This window comes from Elephas maximus, chromosome 2 (genome assembly GCF_024166365.1).
Source record: "Elephas maximus indicus isolate mEleMax1 chromosome 2, mEleMax1 primary haplotype, whole genome shotgun sequence".
NCBI classification, from domain to species: domain Eukaryota; kingdom Metazoa; phylum Chordata; class Mammalia; order Proboscidea; family Elephantidae; genus Elephas; species Elephas maximus.
Window position 1 is genome coordinate 229,796,918 of NC_064820.1, and position 16,144 is coordinate 229,813,061.

At 46.3% G+C, this 16,144-nt stretch overlaps 1 protein-coding gene across 15 annotated transcripts in view; it reads left to right on the forward strand.

The window, feature by feature from the left end:
- ADARB1 (adenosine deaminase RNA specific B1) overlaps positions 1–15,385 on the forward strand; it is a 215,279-nt gene extending 199,894 nt beyond the window's left edge. For 13 of the 15 annotated variants that reach the window (XM_049875036.1, XM_049875039.1, XM_049875037.1 and 10 more), the window contains 2 exons: positions 8,763–8,897; positions 10,009–15,385. In XM_049875036.1, the coding sequence (XP_049730993.1) occupies positions 8,763–8,897; positions 10,009–10,247 (374 nt within the window). In that variant the 3' untranslated portion in view covers positions 10,248–15,385. Of the gene's footprint in view, positions 1–8,762; positions 8,942–10,008 lie in introns of those variants that run through there. The other 2 variants (XM_049875033.1, XR_007516233.1) reach the window with 2 other exon arrangements.
- The last annotated feature ends 759 nt before the right edge of the window (positions 15,386–16,144 follow it).

Consider the following 16,144-nt stretch of genomic DNA (forward strand, 5'->3'; position numbering starts at 1 on the left):
TAAGGTATGATTTGGAGCAATTGGTGGGAAATGGGACAAAGAGAATCCATTTGAAGTTGGCAGGGTGAGTTGTCTCCTTTGGGCAACTTACCCTTGATGATAGGATTAACAATTCCTTCTCTTCAAGTCTGTCTCACCACTCACCTCTGCAGTGTACAACATGGTCCTTACCATGAGTAATTAAATCCAGAACTCAATAATTGTACAGGTACCTTTCAGTGACTGCAAAGTTAAAACTAAAAATTAGCTACACTACAGAGAGTTAAACAAAAACTCTTGAGCCACGTAGAAGCTACTCTCTCTTAAATAATTCTTAGGTCAGAGAAGAAACTGGAATTTACACTGCTGGGCGTTTCGGATACTTATATCAAAAGTGATGGCTGACTCCACCGTCACAATCAGGAAATCCATGGCCTTGAATGAACAAACACAAATGAAGTAAGCGTTTGGTCCCAGAAATTGGGAGAGAAAACAAAGCTAAGTAGGAAATACAGGAAGAAGAAAGAAAATAGAAAAAGACAGACGGCGAGAGGGAGATGGGGAGGGAAAGGGGAAGGAAAGAGGAAAGAAATGAATGGAAATAGGAAACAGGAAGATTATAATCGATCGACAAAACCGAGGTGTTAATTTGAAACAACAATAAAGCAGATCTACTGCTGCCAGGTCTAATCAATGCAGTGTTAATCAGATAAGATTAACGAATTTGGCATCAGAGGGTGTGACTACAGACATACGGAGAGTTTAAAAATTTCAAGAGAATTCTTTGTTCAACTCTAATGCTTATAAATTTGAAAATCTAAAAAAACGGGGGGCGGGGGGAGGATGAATAAGAACATGTGAATTACCAAAATTAACCCAAAAGAAACACAAAATACGGCAAAGGAGATGGATGTCCAGAGAAGACCCTGAAAAGGATGTCAACAAATCACCTTCCAGGAAGTTAGCAGACAGTTTAATCAAGTCTGTCAAAGAGCTTGTTGTATATAAGCTTTCCAGGCCATAGAAGAGAGTCGTTGACCTAATACCACAACTGGACAAAAAGCACAAAAAAGACAACCACAGAACAGTATCACCTATGACCAGAGATGCAGAACTTCTAAGTTGAATTCTAAGAACCAAATTTAGCCAATACCCGAGAATCTAAGTGTGGTTTAATGTTGTACCTGCTGATAAAGTCCATCCGTGAGTAGCCGTAAGAGAGGACCCATGACACCTTGCCTGCGCGTGCTGGTGTGTGCCTGAGTGTGTGTGCACACCGATGTGCACCAGAAGGGTAAGCACTAAAGTGCTGATGCTCATCACAGAATGAGGAATTATTTGGGGAGGGTTTAAAGAGCCCTGGTGGTGCAGTAGTTAAGAGTTCAGCTGCTAAACAAAAGGTCGGCAGTTCGAATCCACCAGCAGCTCCTCGGAAACCCTGTGGGGCAGATCTACTCTGACCTGTAGTCTTACTATGAGTCGGAATCAACTCAACAGCAGTGAGTTTGGTTTTGGGTTTTTTTTTGGTTAATGACTAATGAAGTTGAGCATCTTTTCATGTGCTTATTTGCCATCCCTATGTCTTCTTTGGAAACCCTGGTGGTGTAGTGGGTAAGAGCTACAGCTGTTAACCAAAAGGTCAGCAGTTCTAATCCACCAGGCATTCCTTGGAAACCCTATGGGGTGGTTCTGCTCTGTCCTATAGGGTCGCTATGGGACGGAATTGATTCAACGGCAACGGGTATGGTTTTTTTAGTTTTATGTCTTCTTCAGTAATGTACTTAAAACTTGCCCATTTTTTATTTGATGGTTTAGTTTCTTATTACTGAGATTTGCAAGTTCATTTTGTATTCTGAATATAAATCCTTTATCATATGTAAGCTTTGGAAATCATTACCCCCCAACCTGTGACCTGTCTTCCATTCTTTTAATAGTATCTTTTACAGACCAAATGCTTTTAACTTTGAAAAAGTCAGTTTTTTTCTTTGACAGATTATGCTTTTGATGTATCTAAGAATGTTTGCCAGAATGTTCTCCTATGTTTTATTCTGAGAAGTTCTGCAGTTTCAGTTTTTACATTTAGAATTATATTCCATTTTGAGCTAATGTTTGTGTAGGTGCAAGGTATGAATCAAAGTTCAGTTTTAGCATATAAACGTTCGGTTGGTTTGGCGCCACTTGTTGAAAAGATCCTCCTTTCCCACTGAATTGATTTTGCAGCTTTGTCAAAAGTCAGTTGTGCAGAGATAAGCGTAGGTCTCTTTCTGGATTCTAGTGTTTTCCATTCATCTATTTGCCTGTCTTGATGCCAGGGTTATGCCGTCATGGTTTCTAAGAATCCCTTGGCTTCCTAAGAAGTGGTGAGATCAGGTAGTGTCAGTCTTTCGACTTTGCACTTATTTTTAAAAGTTGCTTTGGCTATTTAGGTCCTTTCTGCAACTTTGCAATTTCTGCAAAAAAAAAAAAAAAACGTTGGTATTGTGTTGAATATATAGATCAGTTTGGGGGCAACCAACATTGTAACAGGTTTGAGTCTTCCAGTTAACAAGCACAGACTCTCTCTCCATTTAGTTAGATTTCCTTTCACTTCTCTCAGCAACGCTTTGTCATTTGCGCTGTGCAGTCTTGCAATTCTTTTCCCAGATTTATCCCTAAGTATTTCAGATTTTTGATGCTGTCATAAATGTTACATCATATTTTTAGGCAGACAATGCACACCTTCTACGTTTGTTTGCCAGCCATGCCCTCCCCCGACGAGGTATTTTTGTAAGTGCTACTATGCCGATTGTTTTTACATGTTGCTGTGAAAAATTAGCATAACGCCCTTATGAAAAAACTTCACTGGGGAGGGTGCAGTTGGCAAACAAATGTAGAAGGCGCATGTTATTTGCTTAAAAATATGGTATTTTTATTTCAATTTCCAAATGATTGCTAATATATAGAAATATTCTAGTAGCTTTTTCTGTAGATACATTTTCTTTATACTTGATCCTGTTGTCTGTGAATGAAGACAGTTTTATTTCTTCCTTCGCGATCTGGATGCGTTTGATATCGTCTTAATTCCTTATCATGCTGGGTAGGCCCTCCAGCACAATGTTGAATAGAAGTGATGAAGGCAGACATCCTTGTCTTATTCCTGGTCTTCAGGGGGACAGCATCCAGTTTTCACCATTAAGGATGATGTTAGCTGCAGGTTTTTATAGATGCTTTTATCAGTTTAGGAGGAAGTCCTATTTGTTCCCAGTTTGCTAAGAGGTCCGTAATCTTCTCCTCGCAGGCCAGGGCCACCTCTGCTGAGCCTCACATGTGGCTCCTCTGGGTGGGGTTCTTCTCTGATGTGAAGAGACAGATAAGTTACTGTTTCTATTTGATTATTGCAAAAACAGTTTTACCAAAATGAGGTGAAAACAAGAGGGAAAAAATGAGAGACTGACTCGGAGGCTGTAAGAATTCAATTTTGAATTTTTAAAGGACAAATTTTAACCTGGAAATTGTGAATATTATCTCTTAACCCAGATCCTTTCCAATTGTGTTTAATTCTTAACTTTTTTTTTTTTAGATTTTTTTTATTGTGCTTTAAGTGAAAGTTTACAATTCAAGTCAGTTTCTCATATAAAAACTTAAAACACATTGTTACGTGACCCGAGTTGCTTTCCCTGCAACGTGACAGCACACTCCTTCTCTCCATCCTGTATTGCCTGTGTCTATTCAGCCAGCTCCTGTCCCCCTCTGCCTTCTTATCTCCCCTCCAGACAGGAGCTGCCCACATAGTCTCATGTGCCTACCTGAGCTAAGAAGCACAGTCCTCACCAGTAGCATTTTACAGTCCAGTCTAATCTTTCTCTGAAGAGTTGGCTTTAGGAATTGTTTTAGTTTTGGTTTAACAGAGAGTTCAGGGGCCATGACCTCTGGGATCCCTCCAGACTCAGTCAGACCCTTAAGTCTGGTCTTTTTACTAGAATTTGAGGTCTACATCCCACTTTTCTCCTGCTCCATCAGGGGTTCTCTGTTGTGTTCCCTGTCAGGGCAGTCATTGGTGGTAGCCAGCCACCATCTAGTTCTGGTCTCAGGCTGATGGAGCCTCCGGCTTGTGTGGCCTTTTCTGTCTCTTGGGCTCATATTTTCCTTGTGTCTTTGGTGTTCTTCATTCTCCTTTGCTCCAAGTGGCTGGAGACCAATTGATGAATCCTAGCTGGCCACTTGCTAGCCTTTAAGACCCCAGACGCCACTCACCAAAGTGGGATGCAGAACATTTTATTAATACACTTTGTTATGGTAATTGACCTAGATGTCCCCTGAAACCATGGTCCCCAGACACCTGCCCCTGCTACTGTGTCCCTCGAAGTGTTTGGTTGTATTCAGGAAACTTCTTAGCTTTTGGTTTAGTCCAGTTGTGCTGACTTCCCCTGGATTGTGTGTTGACCTTCCCTTCACCTAAAATTTTTTTACTATCTAATTAGTGCATACCCCTCTCCCTCCCTCACCACCCTCGTAACCATCAAAGAATGTTTTCTTCTGTGTTTAAACCTTTTCTTGAGTTCTTATAATAGTGGTTTCATACAATATTTGTCCTTTTGTGACTGACTAATTTCACTCAGCATAATGCCTTCCCGATTCCTCCATGTTATATTTCATGGATTCATTGTTGTTCTTTATTACTGCATAGTATTCCATTGTGTGAATATACCATAATTTGTTTATCCATTCATCTGTCGATAGGCACCTTGGTTGCATCCATCTTTTTGCTATTGTAAACAGTGCTGCAGTGAACATGGGTGTGCATATATCTGTTCATGTTAAGGCTCTTGTTTCTCTAGGATATATTCCAAGGAGTGGGATTCCTGGATCATATGGTAGTTTTATTTCTAGCTTTTTAAGGAAGCGCCAAATCGATCTCCAAAGTGGTTGTACCATTTTACACCCCCACCAGCAGTGTATAAGTGTTCCAGTCTCTGCACAACATCTCCAGCATTTATTATTTTGTGTTTTTTGGGTTAATGCCAGCCTTGTTACAGTGAGATGGTGTATCGTTGTAGTTTCGATTTGCGTTTCTCTAAAGGCTAATGATCGTGAGCATTTCCTCATGTATCTGTTAGCTACCTGAACGTCTTCTTTAGTGAAGTGCCTGTTCATATCCTTTGCCCATTTTTTAATTGGATTATTTGTCTTTTTGTTGTTGAGGTTTGGCAGTATCTTGTAGATTTTAGAGATTAGACGCTGATCAGATTTGTCATAGCTAAAAATTTTTTTCTAGTCTGTAGGTTGTCTTTTTATTCTTTTAGTGAAGTCTTTGGATGAGCATAAGTATTTGATTTTTAGGAGCTCCCAGTTATCTGGTTTCTCTTCTGGTGTTTGTGCATTGTTAGTAATGTTTTGTATACTCTTTATGCCATTCTTCCATGATCTTTATCATTTTAGATTTTATATTTAGGTCTTTGATCCATTTTGAGTTAGTTTTTGTGCATGGTGTGAGGTATGGGTCTTATTTCATTTTTTTGCAGATGGATATCCAGTTATATGCCAGCACCGTTTGTTAAAGAGACCATCTTTTCCCCATTTAATTGACTTTGGGCCTTTGTCAAATATCAGCTGCCCATAGGTGGATGGATTTATGTCTGGATTCTCAATTCTGTTCCATTGGTCTATGTATGTGTTGTTGTACCAGTACCACGCTGTTTTGACTACTGTGGCAGTATAATAGGTTCTAAAATCAGGTAAAGTGAGGCCTCCCACTTTGTTCTTCTTTTTCAGTAATGCCTTACTTATCCGGGGCCTCTTTCCCTTCCATATGAAGTTGGTGATTTGTTTCTCCATCTTATTAAAAAATGTCGTTGGAATTTGAATAGGAATTGCATTGTATCTACAGATTGCTTTTGGCAGAATAGACATTTTTACAATGTTAAGTCTTCCTATGCATGAGCAAGGTATGTTTTTCCACTTATGTAGGTCTCTTTTGGTTTCTTGCAGAAGTCTCTTACAATTTCCTTTGTATAGGTCTTTTACGTCTCTAGTTAGACTCATTCCTAAGTATTTTATCTTCCTGGGGGGTCCTGTAAATTAATTCTTATAATATGAAGAATATTTTTTATATGTCATGGGGATTGAACAACACACAGTTGTATAATGTAGCATTAGAGTATGGGGTAGTCTTTTTGTTTATCAGAAATTTCTTCCTAGCTGTGTTTTTATCAAACTATGCTAGATGCTAGAATACAACCAGACAATCCTGACCAATGGGTGTTTCTTTCTAGGAAGAAAACTATTGGTTTGTACTTTTAGTTTGATTCTCCTGTTTTTTAAGTGATTTTTTAACTGTCTGGTGTGTGAGTTTGTTAATTGCTTAAGTAATGTGTTGTTTTATGGTTTACTATGACATTTTTCCACGATTCAATAGAAATACTTTTTTAGCCAACCTGACCTAGTTTGCATGATATTTTAAATGCTTATGTGTAAAACCAAACACATACCCAGCCCTCCCACATTAGATATGTATCCATCAGAAATATGTGTATATACGTTTACTGAAACACATGTTCAAAAATGTTCACACACGCGCTCTTCAGAATAGCCAGGTGCTAGGAGAAACCTGGAGTAGATAACCCTACTATGGTGCATTCACACGGCAAACCCTGTGCAGCAATAGGGTGGAGCACATTGCGGCTCCTTGCACAGTGTGGATGAAGCTCAGAAACATAATCTTGAATGAAAGATACCAAACATAAAAGAATATATCCTGTACGACCCTGTTTATAGACAGGTCATAGAGGTCAGCATGGTGGTTCCCATGGGGAGACCTGGGGGGCGGTGGTGAGAGGGCAGGAGGGGCGCCGGCATGCGTGCATCCACGTTCCCTGCCTGGATGCTGTGTCCACTTTCTGAAACTCACCAAGCGGTCAGTGCACTTAGGATTTGTATTCTCTTCTGTATATATGTTATGCTTCAGTAAAAACATTGGCGTAAAGTTAACTAATGCTCGTGTCTTCGAATAGAAAAGTGATTTTGTAATGTAGTGAAAGAGGCAGAAATCTTGAATCGACCTCAGAGCTTTTCTTGAGTACAGTATCTTTTACTAGGAGCCCTTGGTATCAAGGATGACCTCCAGGTTTCTAAGCTAACAACTAGATCTTTGGAAGTCCCATTGGCTGAGATATTGGAGGAGGGGTGGTGGGTAGGTAAGGGGGGCAAGAACCAATGCTTGGTTTTGCTTGAAATTGAGAGATTGGGATTCCTGTGGACATCCTGGTGGACATCCTGGTGGACATTTTGAGAAGATAGTCGAAATATAGAGTTTGGAGCCTAGAAGCGAGGTCTCATGGGAGGCAAAGGTTTGGGAGCTTGTGTATTTATAAATATTAACAGGTCAGTCCCATGGTGGGAAAGGACAAGTGGATTAACCTGCAGAAAACCAACTGACATCAAGTTGATTCCAAACCCTGTGCTCCATAGGGTTTTCAGTGGCAGATTTTTTGGGAGCAGATTGCCAGACCTTTCTTCCAAGGCACTTCTGGGTAGACTCGAGCCTCCAATCTTTTGGTTGGCAGCCTAGCACATTAACCATTTGCCCCACCTGGGAGACTCCAGAATGGTCTATAGTTTCTTGTTTCTCTTTTGTGGTTGTATTTCTTAAATTTTCACCATTGAATGTTTGTTGACTGGGATCTAATTGAGCTAGAATCTAATTCCCTTGATTTTCAGATTCTTCTTTGGTCGTTTAGAAGGATCATATAAAACCAATGGTGCCAACACCAGCTGCTAAGCAGCTGAGGTACACTCTGTGGGTGTTCAGAAAAAGACTCAATAGGTGGCCCAGTTACAAGCACAACTTGTGTGTCAGAACTAATCACTAGTCAGTTTTGTGGTTGGAGAGAATAGAAGGTGTGTACCTTATAATCTGCCGTGTTGCCGTATATAACCATAGTCGTTATTCTCCTTAAACGTGGCCACTTAGTACGTAATAACCTGTAGTCACATTACAGTAAATTGCCAGAGCCACTGGTTATAGAGCATTTAATCCCTAGAGAACACTGGACTCTCGTCCAGGGGTGACACACACACTCGGGCCCAGATGGCATTCGTAGGCACCAAGTTGATCTCAGTGGCCACCCACCTGTTTGTCCCCAGGCCACCCAGGCTTCTGGCTTGTAGTGTAAGGTCTCCACGCTTATGTTTCTGTCAGACCCGCCTGCCCGCCTCACCTTGTCACCAGCAAGCCTGCAAGACTGTCCACCATGAGGCTGGGGAGGTGGCATAGGAGCCTCAAGTGGGCAACCCCATCGGAAGCAGCCGTGGCGCACCTCAGTCCACACATGGCCCCCCCCCCCGACTGCACCTGGTGCCTGGCATCGGGACACTGTCTTCGTCTCTGAGTGCTGCTGTAATGCCACAGGAGCACCACAGTGGGTGGCCTTGAAAGACGTGAATTTCTTGCCTCCCAGTTCTGGAGGCTGGAAGTCCAAGTCCAGGTCTCAGCCGTGTTGATCCCTTCCTTGTCAGTCGCCCCGGGCATTTCTTGGCGGGTAGACGATCCTCACATGGCATCTGTCTTCCTGCGTGTGTATCTCTGAGTCTATTCTGCTCTTTTTATAACTCAGAAGTGAGTAGATTTAGAACCCACCCTACGCACACGTGACCTCATTCATATAACCAAACCCCATTTCCAGACAAAGTCACATCCACAGGTGCAGGGGTTGGGATTCCAACATGTATTTGGGGGACACAATTCATTCCATGCGAGGCGCTGTGTTCAGCCTCGTGCCCCCTCACTCTCTGTCTGCTCTGTCCAGGCATCAGCAATGCAGAGGCACGGCAGCCAGGGAAGGCGCCCAACTTCAGTGTTAACTGGACGGTGGGAGACTCGGCCATCGAGGTCATCAACGCCACGACGGGGAAAGACGAGCTGGGCCGTGCGTCCCGCCTGTGTAAGCACGCCTTGTACTGTCGCTGGATGCGCGTCCACGGACAGGTACTGGGCCCCCCCCGGCCCGCCCCCGCCCAGCAGCATCTGCTGTGCTCGCCGCTGTCCCTAAACCATCCTCACCTCATGTGACCGCGTGCAGCTGCCTAAGAAAAGAACAAAAATGACCCTTGAAAACTTGCTTCTCGGGACTTGTGAGCATAGAAGCCAACCCTGGTGCTTCTGTCCTAAAGCTGTGTCACAGGCAACTTCCCTCCCTCCCTCCGCCCCAGAACCAGAGTCACCTTCACTGGTGGGAGCTTCTCGGCCGCTCAGGAGCTGGGAGTCGTTCATACCATGAGTCCCCCCGCCCCGCTTCCTGCAAAGCAACACAGATATTCATTGGTTTCTGTTAAACCCTCCATGGAGGTTTTTAACCTTTTTCAGCAGCAGGTCCGTTTAGTCAAGTTCATAACACATAGTCGCCGTGAAGGCAGCGTTGACAGTGATTCAGGAGGGGTGGGTGGAGCAAGGGGCCTGACTCACATGGGTGTGTAGTGACCCATGCTGGCCCGTGGTAACCCATGCTGGCCTATGGTCACCCATCGTCCCCTGCAGTGGCCAGCGGTGCCCCTTCGTCACCTATGGCCCATGGCAGCACAAGGTGGCAGCCCAAGGCACCGTCCAGCATGCCGTCCAGCAAGACAGAGACTTTCTCAAGACCTGCACGAAAACGTGCCAGCCAGCCACAGGGATGACTCGGAGTTCTCCAGTGTGACAAAATATACATGCACCAATGGTGCGCTTGTTGGTTTTTTAAATAATTAAAATCTTAACAGTGGAATTTAAACCAATGGTAGGGGGTTTTTCTGAGCACCTCTCAGAATGTAGAGTCTGCAGCTGCCCATTTAACGAGGGAGACTGCTGCTTGGGGGTGATAAATTAAGACTACAGAGAAAGAGCTCCCTGCTGTTTCATGTGATATGACCCCTTCATGGGCCGCTTGATCTTTCTGGCTTGTCCCCCAGAAGCCAGCACAGCCTGAAACGCCATTGTTGAAATGTCTCAGCAAGTTTTGTTTTCATCTGGCACTGTTACTGCTTAAAAAGCTGCAATTATTTTCTGTTCCCTTACAGGTTCCCACAAACTTACTACGCTCCAAGATCACAAAGCCCAACATATACCACGAGTCCAAGCTGGTTGCCAAGGAGTACCAGGCGGCCAAGGAGTGTCTGTTCAGAGCCTTCATCAAGGCAGGGCTAGGAGCCTGGGTGGAGAAGCCCACGGAGCAGGACCAGTTCTCACTCACACCCTGACCCCACGGGGGCGGGGGCACGTCAGGGTCCCGCGTCGGGGTCCGGCATCTCACACCTGACCCTGCAGGACGCAGCGTATCGGGCATCGGGGTCTGGGGTCAGGGTTGACGTCTTCACCCGGCATCTCACACCTGACCCCATGGAGCACAGCGCGGGGGACATCGGGGTCCAGCCTCTCACACCTGAGCCCGCAGGGTGCGGCACGGGGCACATGGGGTCCAGCGCCCTCACCTGGCCCCTGCACGGCAGTATTTCCCCTTTCTAAATTACTGCTTTCATTCTTAGTTTATGTTTAGAGATTGAGTTCTACTGAGTAGGGCTTCCTTAAGCTTAGAAAAATAGTAATTACTTTGTGTGAAAGTATTGAATAAATAATTTATTCAAAGCTAGGAACATGGTTTATAAAATAAGAAGTAATTATGTCAGATCAATTTCTGCCACATTATTTTAATTGCAAACAAGTATTTACGTGTGGAGAAGGGTAAGAAAATGGGGTTAGCCCCTGCTCTCTGTAGGCACTCACCCTGGTTAGCCAACTTGGCAGACTTTACAGACCTCCCCCCGGGGAACGCCTAGCACAATGTGGCTCCTGACACAGGGACCTCATCTGCCAGAGCTGTGACCCTGACCCTTGTAGCCTCCAAACTCTTCTAGAAGCTTCTGTGCTCCTCGTTGGATTGTATCCTGGAGACATTTACTTGCTTTACTTTCAAGTAATCAGAGATGAAAATACATCCAGGGACCCTCTGCTGGCCATGCATTTGGGTTTTTAAAAAATATTTGACTTGATAAAAATCTTTATAAAAGACTAGGAGTCCATAGCGGCTACTCCATTTCTTCCCCTTAACCTCACGGGTATGAACGGCTGCCCAGAGATCTTTACAGGAAGGAAGGTAGGTCAAGTAGATGATTATTCTTGGGACGCTCCACTGAAAAGGTATTTTTAAATTATTCTTTTCAGCTTTATCAAAGAAATGTTTGAGAAACAAAAAGTGTTCGGGCTTGAAGGCTCACAAGCAGTGCAGTGCTGGTGAGGGTGGTCTGGAGTTGCCCACCGCTGGTGAGGGTGGTTTGGAGGTGCTAACTGGTGGTGTGGGTAGTCCGGAGGTCCTCACAGCTGGTGAGGGTGGTCTAGAGGTCCTCACTGCTGGGAGGGTGATCTGGAGGTGCTCCCTGCTGGTGAGGGTGATCTGGAGGTCCTTACAGCTGGTGAGGGTGGTCTGGAGGTGCTCACTGCTGGTAAGGGTGGTTTGGAGGTCTTCACTGCTGGGACGGTGATCTGGAGGTGCTCACTGCTGATGAGGGTGGTCTGGAGGTCCTTACAGCTGGTGAGGGTGGTCTAGAGGTCCTTACAGCTGGTGAGGGTGGTCTAGAGGTCCTCACCACTGGTGAGGGTGGTCTGGAGGTGCTCACCGCTGGTCAAGGTGGTCTGGAGGCCCTCATTGCTGGTGAGGGTGGTTTGGAGGTGTTCATTGCTGGTGAGAGCGGTCTGGAGGTCCTCGCTGCTGGTGAGGGTGGCCTGGAGGTGCTCACTGCTGGTGAGGGTGGCCTGAAGGTGCTCACTGCTGGTGAGGGTGGTCTGGAGGTCCTCACCACTGTGGATGCCAGGACTGTCTGGAGACAGGTTTGATGGTCATGACATGGAAAGGGGTGCTGCTGGCATCTGGTAGCTGGAGGCCAGGGTGCTGCTGTACACCCATAGTGCACAGGATACCCCACAGAAGGATCTGTCCCCGGCCTGGTGGAGAGGGCTACACTGGCACCCCAGCTTGGGCTCCAAGATGGATGCGCTGCCTTGTTGCTCCAGCTTAGGGTTAGAGAGAAGCTATGGAGGAGAGCTCTGCCTGCTGTCATTGGCGCCCACATTTGTGGTTCTGTGGTTGGCCTGACCTGGGTGTTGTGCCTGGCAGAGATGGGCTGGCCCCACATCCGAACACAAAGCCATCCTGTCAGTACAGTCACCCCGAGGGGTAGGGCTGTCTTCACATCATCCTGGGAAGAGCCAGCACTGAGCAGAGCCACTATGGTCAGTGCCCAGGCAAGACAGCTCAGAGCGGAGGTGTGGAACGGGTGCCCTGGCTCTGAGAGGACGCACCCGGGCCTCACTCGCCAAGGCCTCTCCCTACACGTCCACACAGGTGCATTCTGGTATGTCCTCACCCTGACACACTGCCCTGGCTGGTGATCTTGGCCAGGGCACTTCAGGACTTGGTCCATGCAGAGGAACGAACTTCTGCTCAAACCAGCATCATCCTCCATTCTGAGGGTGACCCTGAGCCAGCCTGGGTGACCTCACCTCCACCTTATGTGTTAGAAGGTGCTGGGTCCCACTCCACCTGTGGAGTGAGAGGCGCTGTGTGCTTTGGCCTTCTGCAGAGCAGGCTCCCACACAGGCTGGGAAAGAGGCCTTGTAGGGGGGGCGTATTTTTACTCTTGTCTGTGAAATCATATTTTTTCTAATGCGGGTTGGGAGATAGACTTAGTTTTTAAAAAATACATGAATTTTACCTATAGAGTCCAGTGGAAATATGTTCTATATGCCCAGAAACCTGGTCACCCCGGGTGTCGAGCACCTTCTCCTGTTGGGTAACCATTAGCAAGAGCTTGCCCTGCCCCCCGGCCCTGCCCAGGTAGACTGGTGCCTTGTCAAGTGTGTGTCTGAGGGACCACTGACGGTGGGGCCCACCTTCCCTTCCACAGCGCCGTCAGGGCAGGCTGGGCCATGGGCACTGGTTGGGGAGCAGGTGAGGTTCCAAGACACCTGGGCAGCTGGGTGAGCTAGGCAAGTGTGGTGTGGGACAGCTGCACTGTGTCCCTTGCCGCCCCCCATCTGGGAGTCATGTCCCTGGCCCTGCAGCCTCTGTGCTTCTAGGATGGTACAGCTCGAATAGCTCATCTGTGTCAGAGAAAAGCGTCAGCCCCTCTGTGCCCACCAGGGAAGCCACACCAGGACACATGCCACAGACGAACTGCTGTGCCGAGGTGTTACTCTGCATCCCGTGCCGTTGATCGGGATTTTAGAGACATAGTGGAAAAGCTGACAGGATTGAGAACTTGGAGTTTTTGAGAAAAATCTTAAATGCTGAGGACATTTTAACGAGTGAGGGCAGGAAGATTTTTGTTTTGTTTTGCCAGCTAAACGTGAAGTATTGATTTCTAGTCAGTCGTGGAACTCTGTCCTCTACCCAGTCAGTCCCCTTTTGAGGTCCCTAGGCCGCAGCAGACCCAAGGAACCTTTCTGGGTGGCTTTGGCTGGGGCCCCGGGCCGGTGGGGATGTCAGCGTCGTAAGGAGGTGTCAGGTGGAAACGGTGCTTATAATGTGGCTGACATCTGGGACCAGGCGTGGGCCGGGCCAGCTGTTGCTCCCTCCTTCACCAGTGTCCCTCAGTGCCAGAAAGTTCTGCTCATTCCCAGGCAGTGACGCCAAAGAACTGCAGCTCTGATTCTAAGTCTTAATTTAACATTGAATTATCATTCAAAGATTTTTTTTTTGTAATTAAAAATAATTATTCCATTTTTAAATGTACAATCCCATGCTTCACAAGATATTAATTTCTCTAGAATTTTATTCAGACAGTTTCACTTATCACTTGTCTCCCATAGAATCGCTGCTTTCTCTGTAAAGACAGCGTTTGTCCATCTAACTTCAAACAGGTGTGTTCTGGAGGAGGCGAGGGTGTCCACAAATCTGTGCCCATGGCGCTCACAGTTCTGAGAGTGGAAGTAACGGGCGGCAGGGGTGGGGACCACACTCTCCTCTCTTTTTTAAAAGGAAAATTTGACACAGGTGGATCTTTTCCCATTTCTAAAACTGTTTTACACAGAGATTTAAGGTATGCCAATCATAACTTTGATCCAGCAAGAGAAATAAAATTAGCCAACTTTCCCATCTCTGAATTCTATGGGGTTAGAGAATCCCTCAAAAGATTGCTTTGTGTCAGTTCCAACCCGTATAAAGGGCGGGATGTCCGTGTTGGTGTGCGTCCTTATCCCCTAACAGGTGTCATGTGACAGGTCTCCCCCAGGTGTGAGGGGACAAGGGTGCTGGGCCCTAGGCCTGCGGGCAGGGCTGTGCCATGGAACTAGGGAAACCACTGTGAGGTGCTGGGAGTGGGCGGAGGTGGAACCGTTGGCTCCGTTGTGGCTTTCAGGGTGTATTAGTTTTCTCAGGTCCGCCCTGTCCCTGGCAGCGCTGTCTGCACTGCTCTGCCTACTGTCTCGAAGGACCAGCACAGAGCCCAACGGCTCTGGTCGCGTGTGCCGCGGGCAGTGGTGGGTAAGGGCTGGTGGCAGCTCATGGGGACTAAAAGCACAGTTTACGGAACTTGAAGGGAGTGAGCCCCCAAGGGATTTGCTTTCCAGACTTTAGGTTACACGCTCTTAATTTGGCTTTAGAATTTGGGTATTTTATATGAATGTAAATCAGCCAAGAAACGTGTCACGAAGAAGCAGTGCTCCGTGTCTCTGTATGTACATTTGTGTATATATCACCACGTCACCTGCATGAGCCTCCTCCACACGAGACCAGCTGGACCGAGCATGAGACACTGTCACATGTAGACACAGGACTGAGACGTCTCAATAAAAACACATTGTTTCACTACCACAGTCTGGCTGAGACTTTCTTTCTCTTTCCAAACTATTTCTCTCCTTAGCTCCATGGACAGGCTTGGAGATCAATCCCAGTGAACGTGATTTGGAAACGTGGCTTTGGGGCCTTTGTGGACTTAGGGTAAATGCCACCCAAGGGAGCAGCGGGGTCCTTGCCACTCTGGTCATGTCCTCAGGGATGAATCCTCCCAGCCGCTCAGCACGTTTCCTTAACTGGCCATTGACTGGACGGTCTCTTCGTTTCTTTTCCACCCTGTTTCCCCAACTCCCCCACCACCAATTCTGCTTCTCACCATCTTCCTGATGAGCACAGTGGCCCCATTCCCTTATTTCAGGGTACAGTAGTAAGCAGAGTTCCCGGTGGTCCAAACAGTAAACACGTTAGGCTGCTAACTGAAACTTGAAGGTTCAAGTCCACTTGGGTGACACCTCAGAAGAAAGCCCTGTGAGCTGAAAAATCAGCCGATGAAAACTATGAAACGCAGTTCTCCTCTAACACACATGGGGTCGCCATGAATTAGGGTTGACCCAACGGCAACTGGTGTTGAAAGGTGTGGTATGGTAGGGTATGGAATGACATGGTTGGTTATGGAATGCCGTGGGATGGGATAGAACGGGATGGGATGATAGTAAGAGGAAAATAATATAGCTGCCCTGTGTGTGTCCCCATCTATAAAAGGGGAGATGGTACAAGCCCAGATAAGCTGTCGGGGTTATGTGAAGGTTCAGGTTATGGGGGCATGAGAACACTGGAGAAGAACCTGGACCCCCAGCTACATGTGATGGGCTGTGTCAGGTAGGATGCAGAACTCTCTTCATGCTTTGGGAGGACAGTCGTAATAACTTTGTGGAAAATTGGCTACAAAGCAGTATTTGTATTTCATGATTGTAAAGAAACGTGTAGGCTTTATGTAAGTGCAACCACACCCAGAACAGTCGGGAAGGGCCAGAGTCTGATGGGTGGTCTGTGGATAGTGGGGTTGGGATGCTTTTAGTTTTCCTTTTTTTTTCCATTTATCTATTTCTCTACTGTTTCTACAATTAAATAGAAAACTCAGGGAAATGCATTGAAAAGCCAGAAGCCCCACATAAATACAAAGCAGTACCATTCTAGGCACACAGTTTGCTTCTCTCTTTTGCATCTATTTTAAGCCTGTTCTCTCTCAATGAAAGGAACATTAAGAAGAAAATACTGTCTCCAAAAAAAGACAGACTAGTGGAGCTCCAGAAGAAAGCGTGGTAGAGATGAAGGTCTGCTTTGCAGACGTTCACGGGCCAGCACATACCCCCAAGTTGTTGCTCAGTGGTGTGTGTGTGAATAGGACTGGGCTCCTCTGGTGAGTT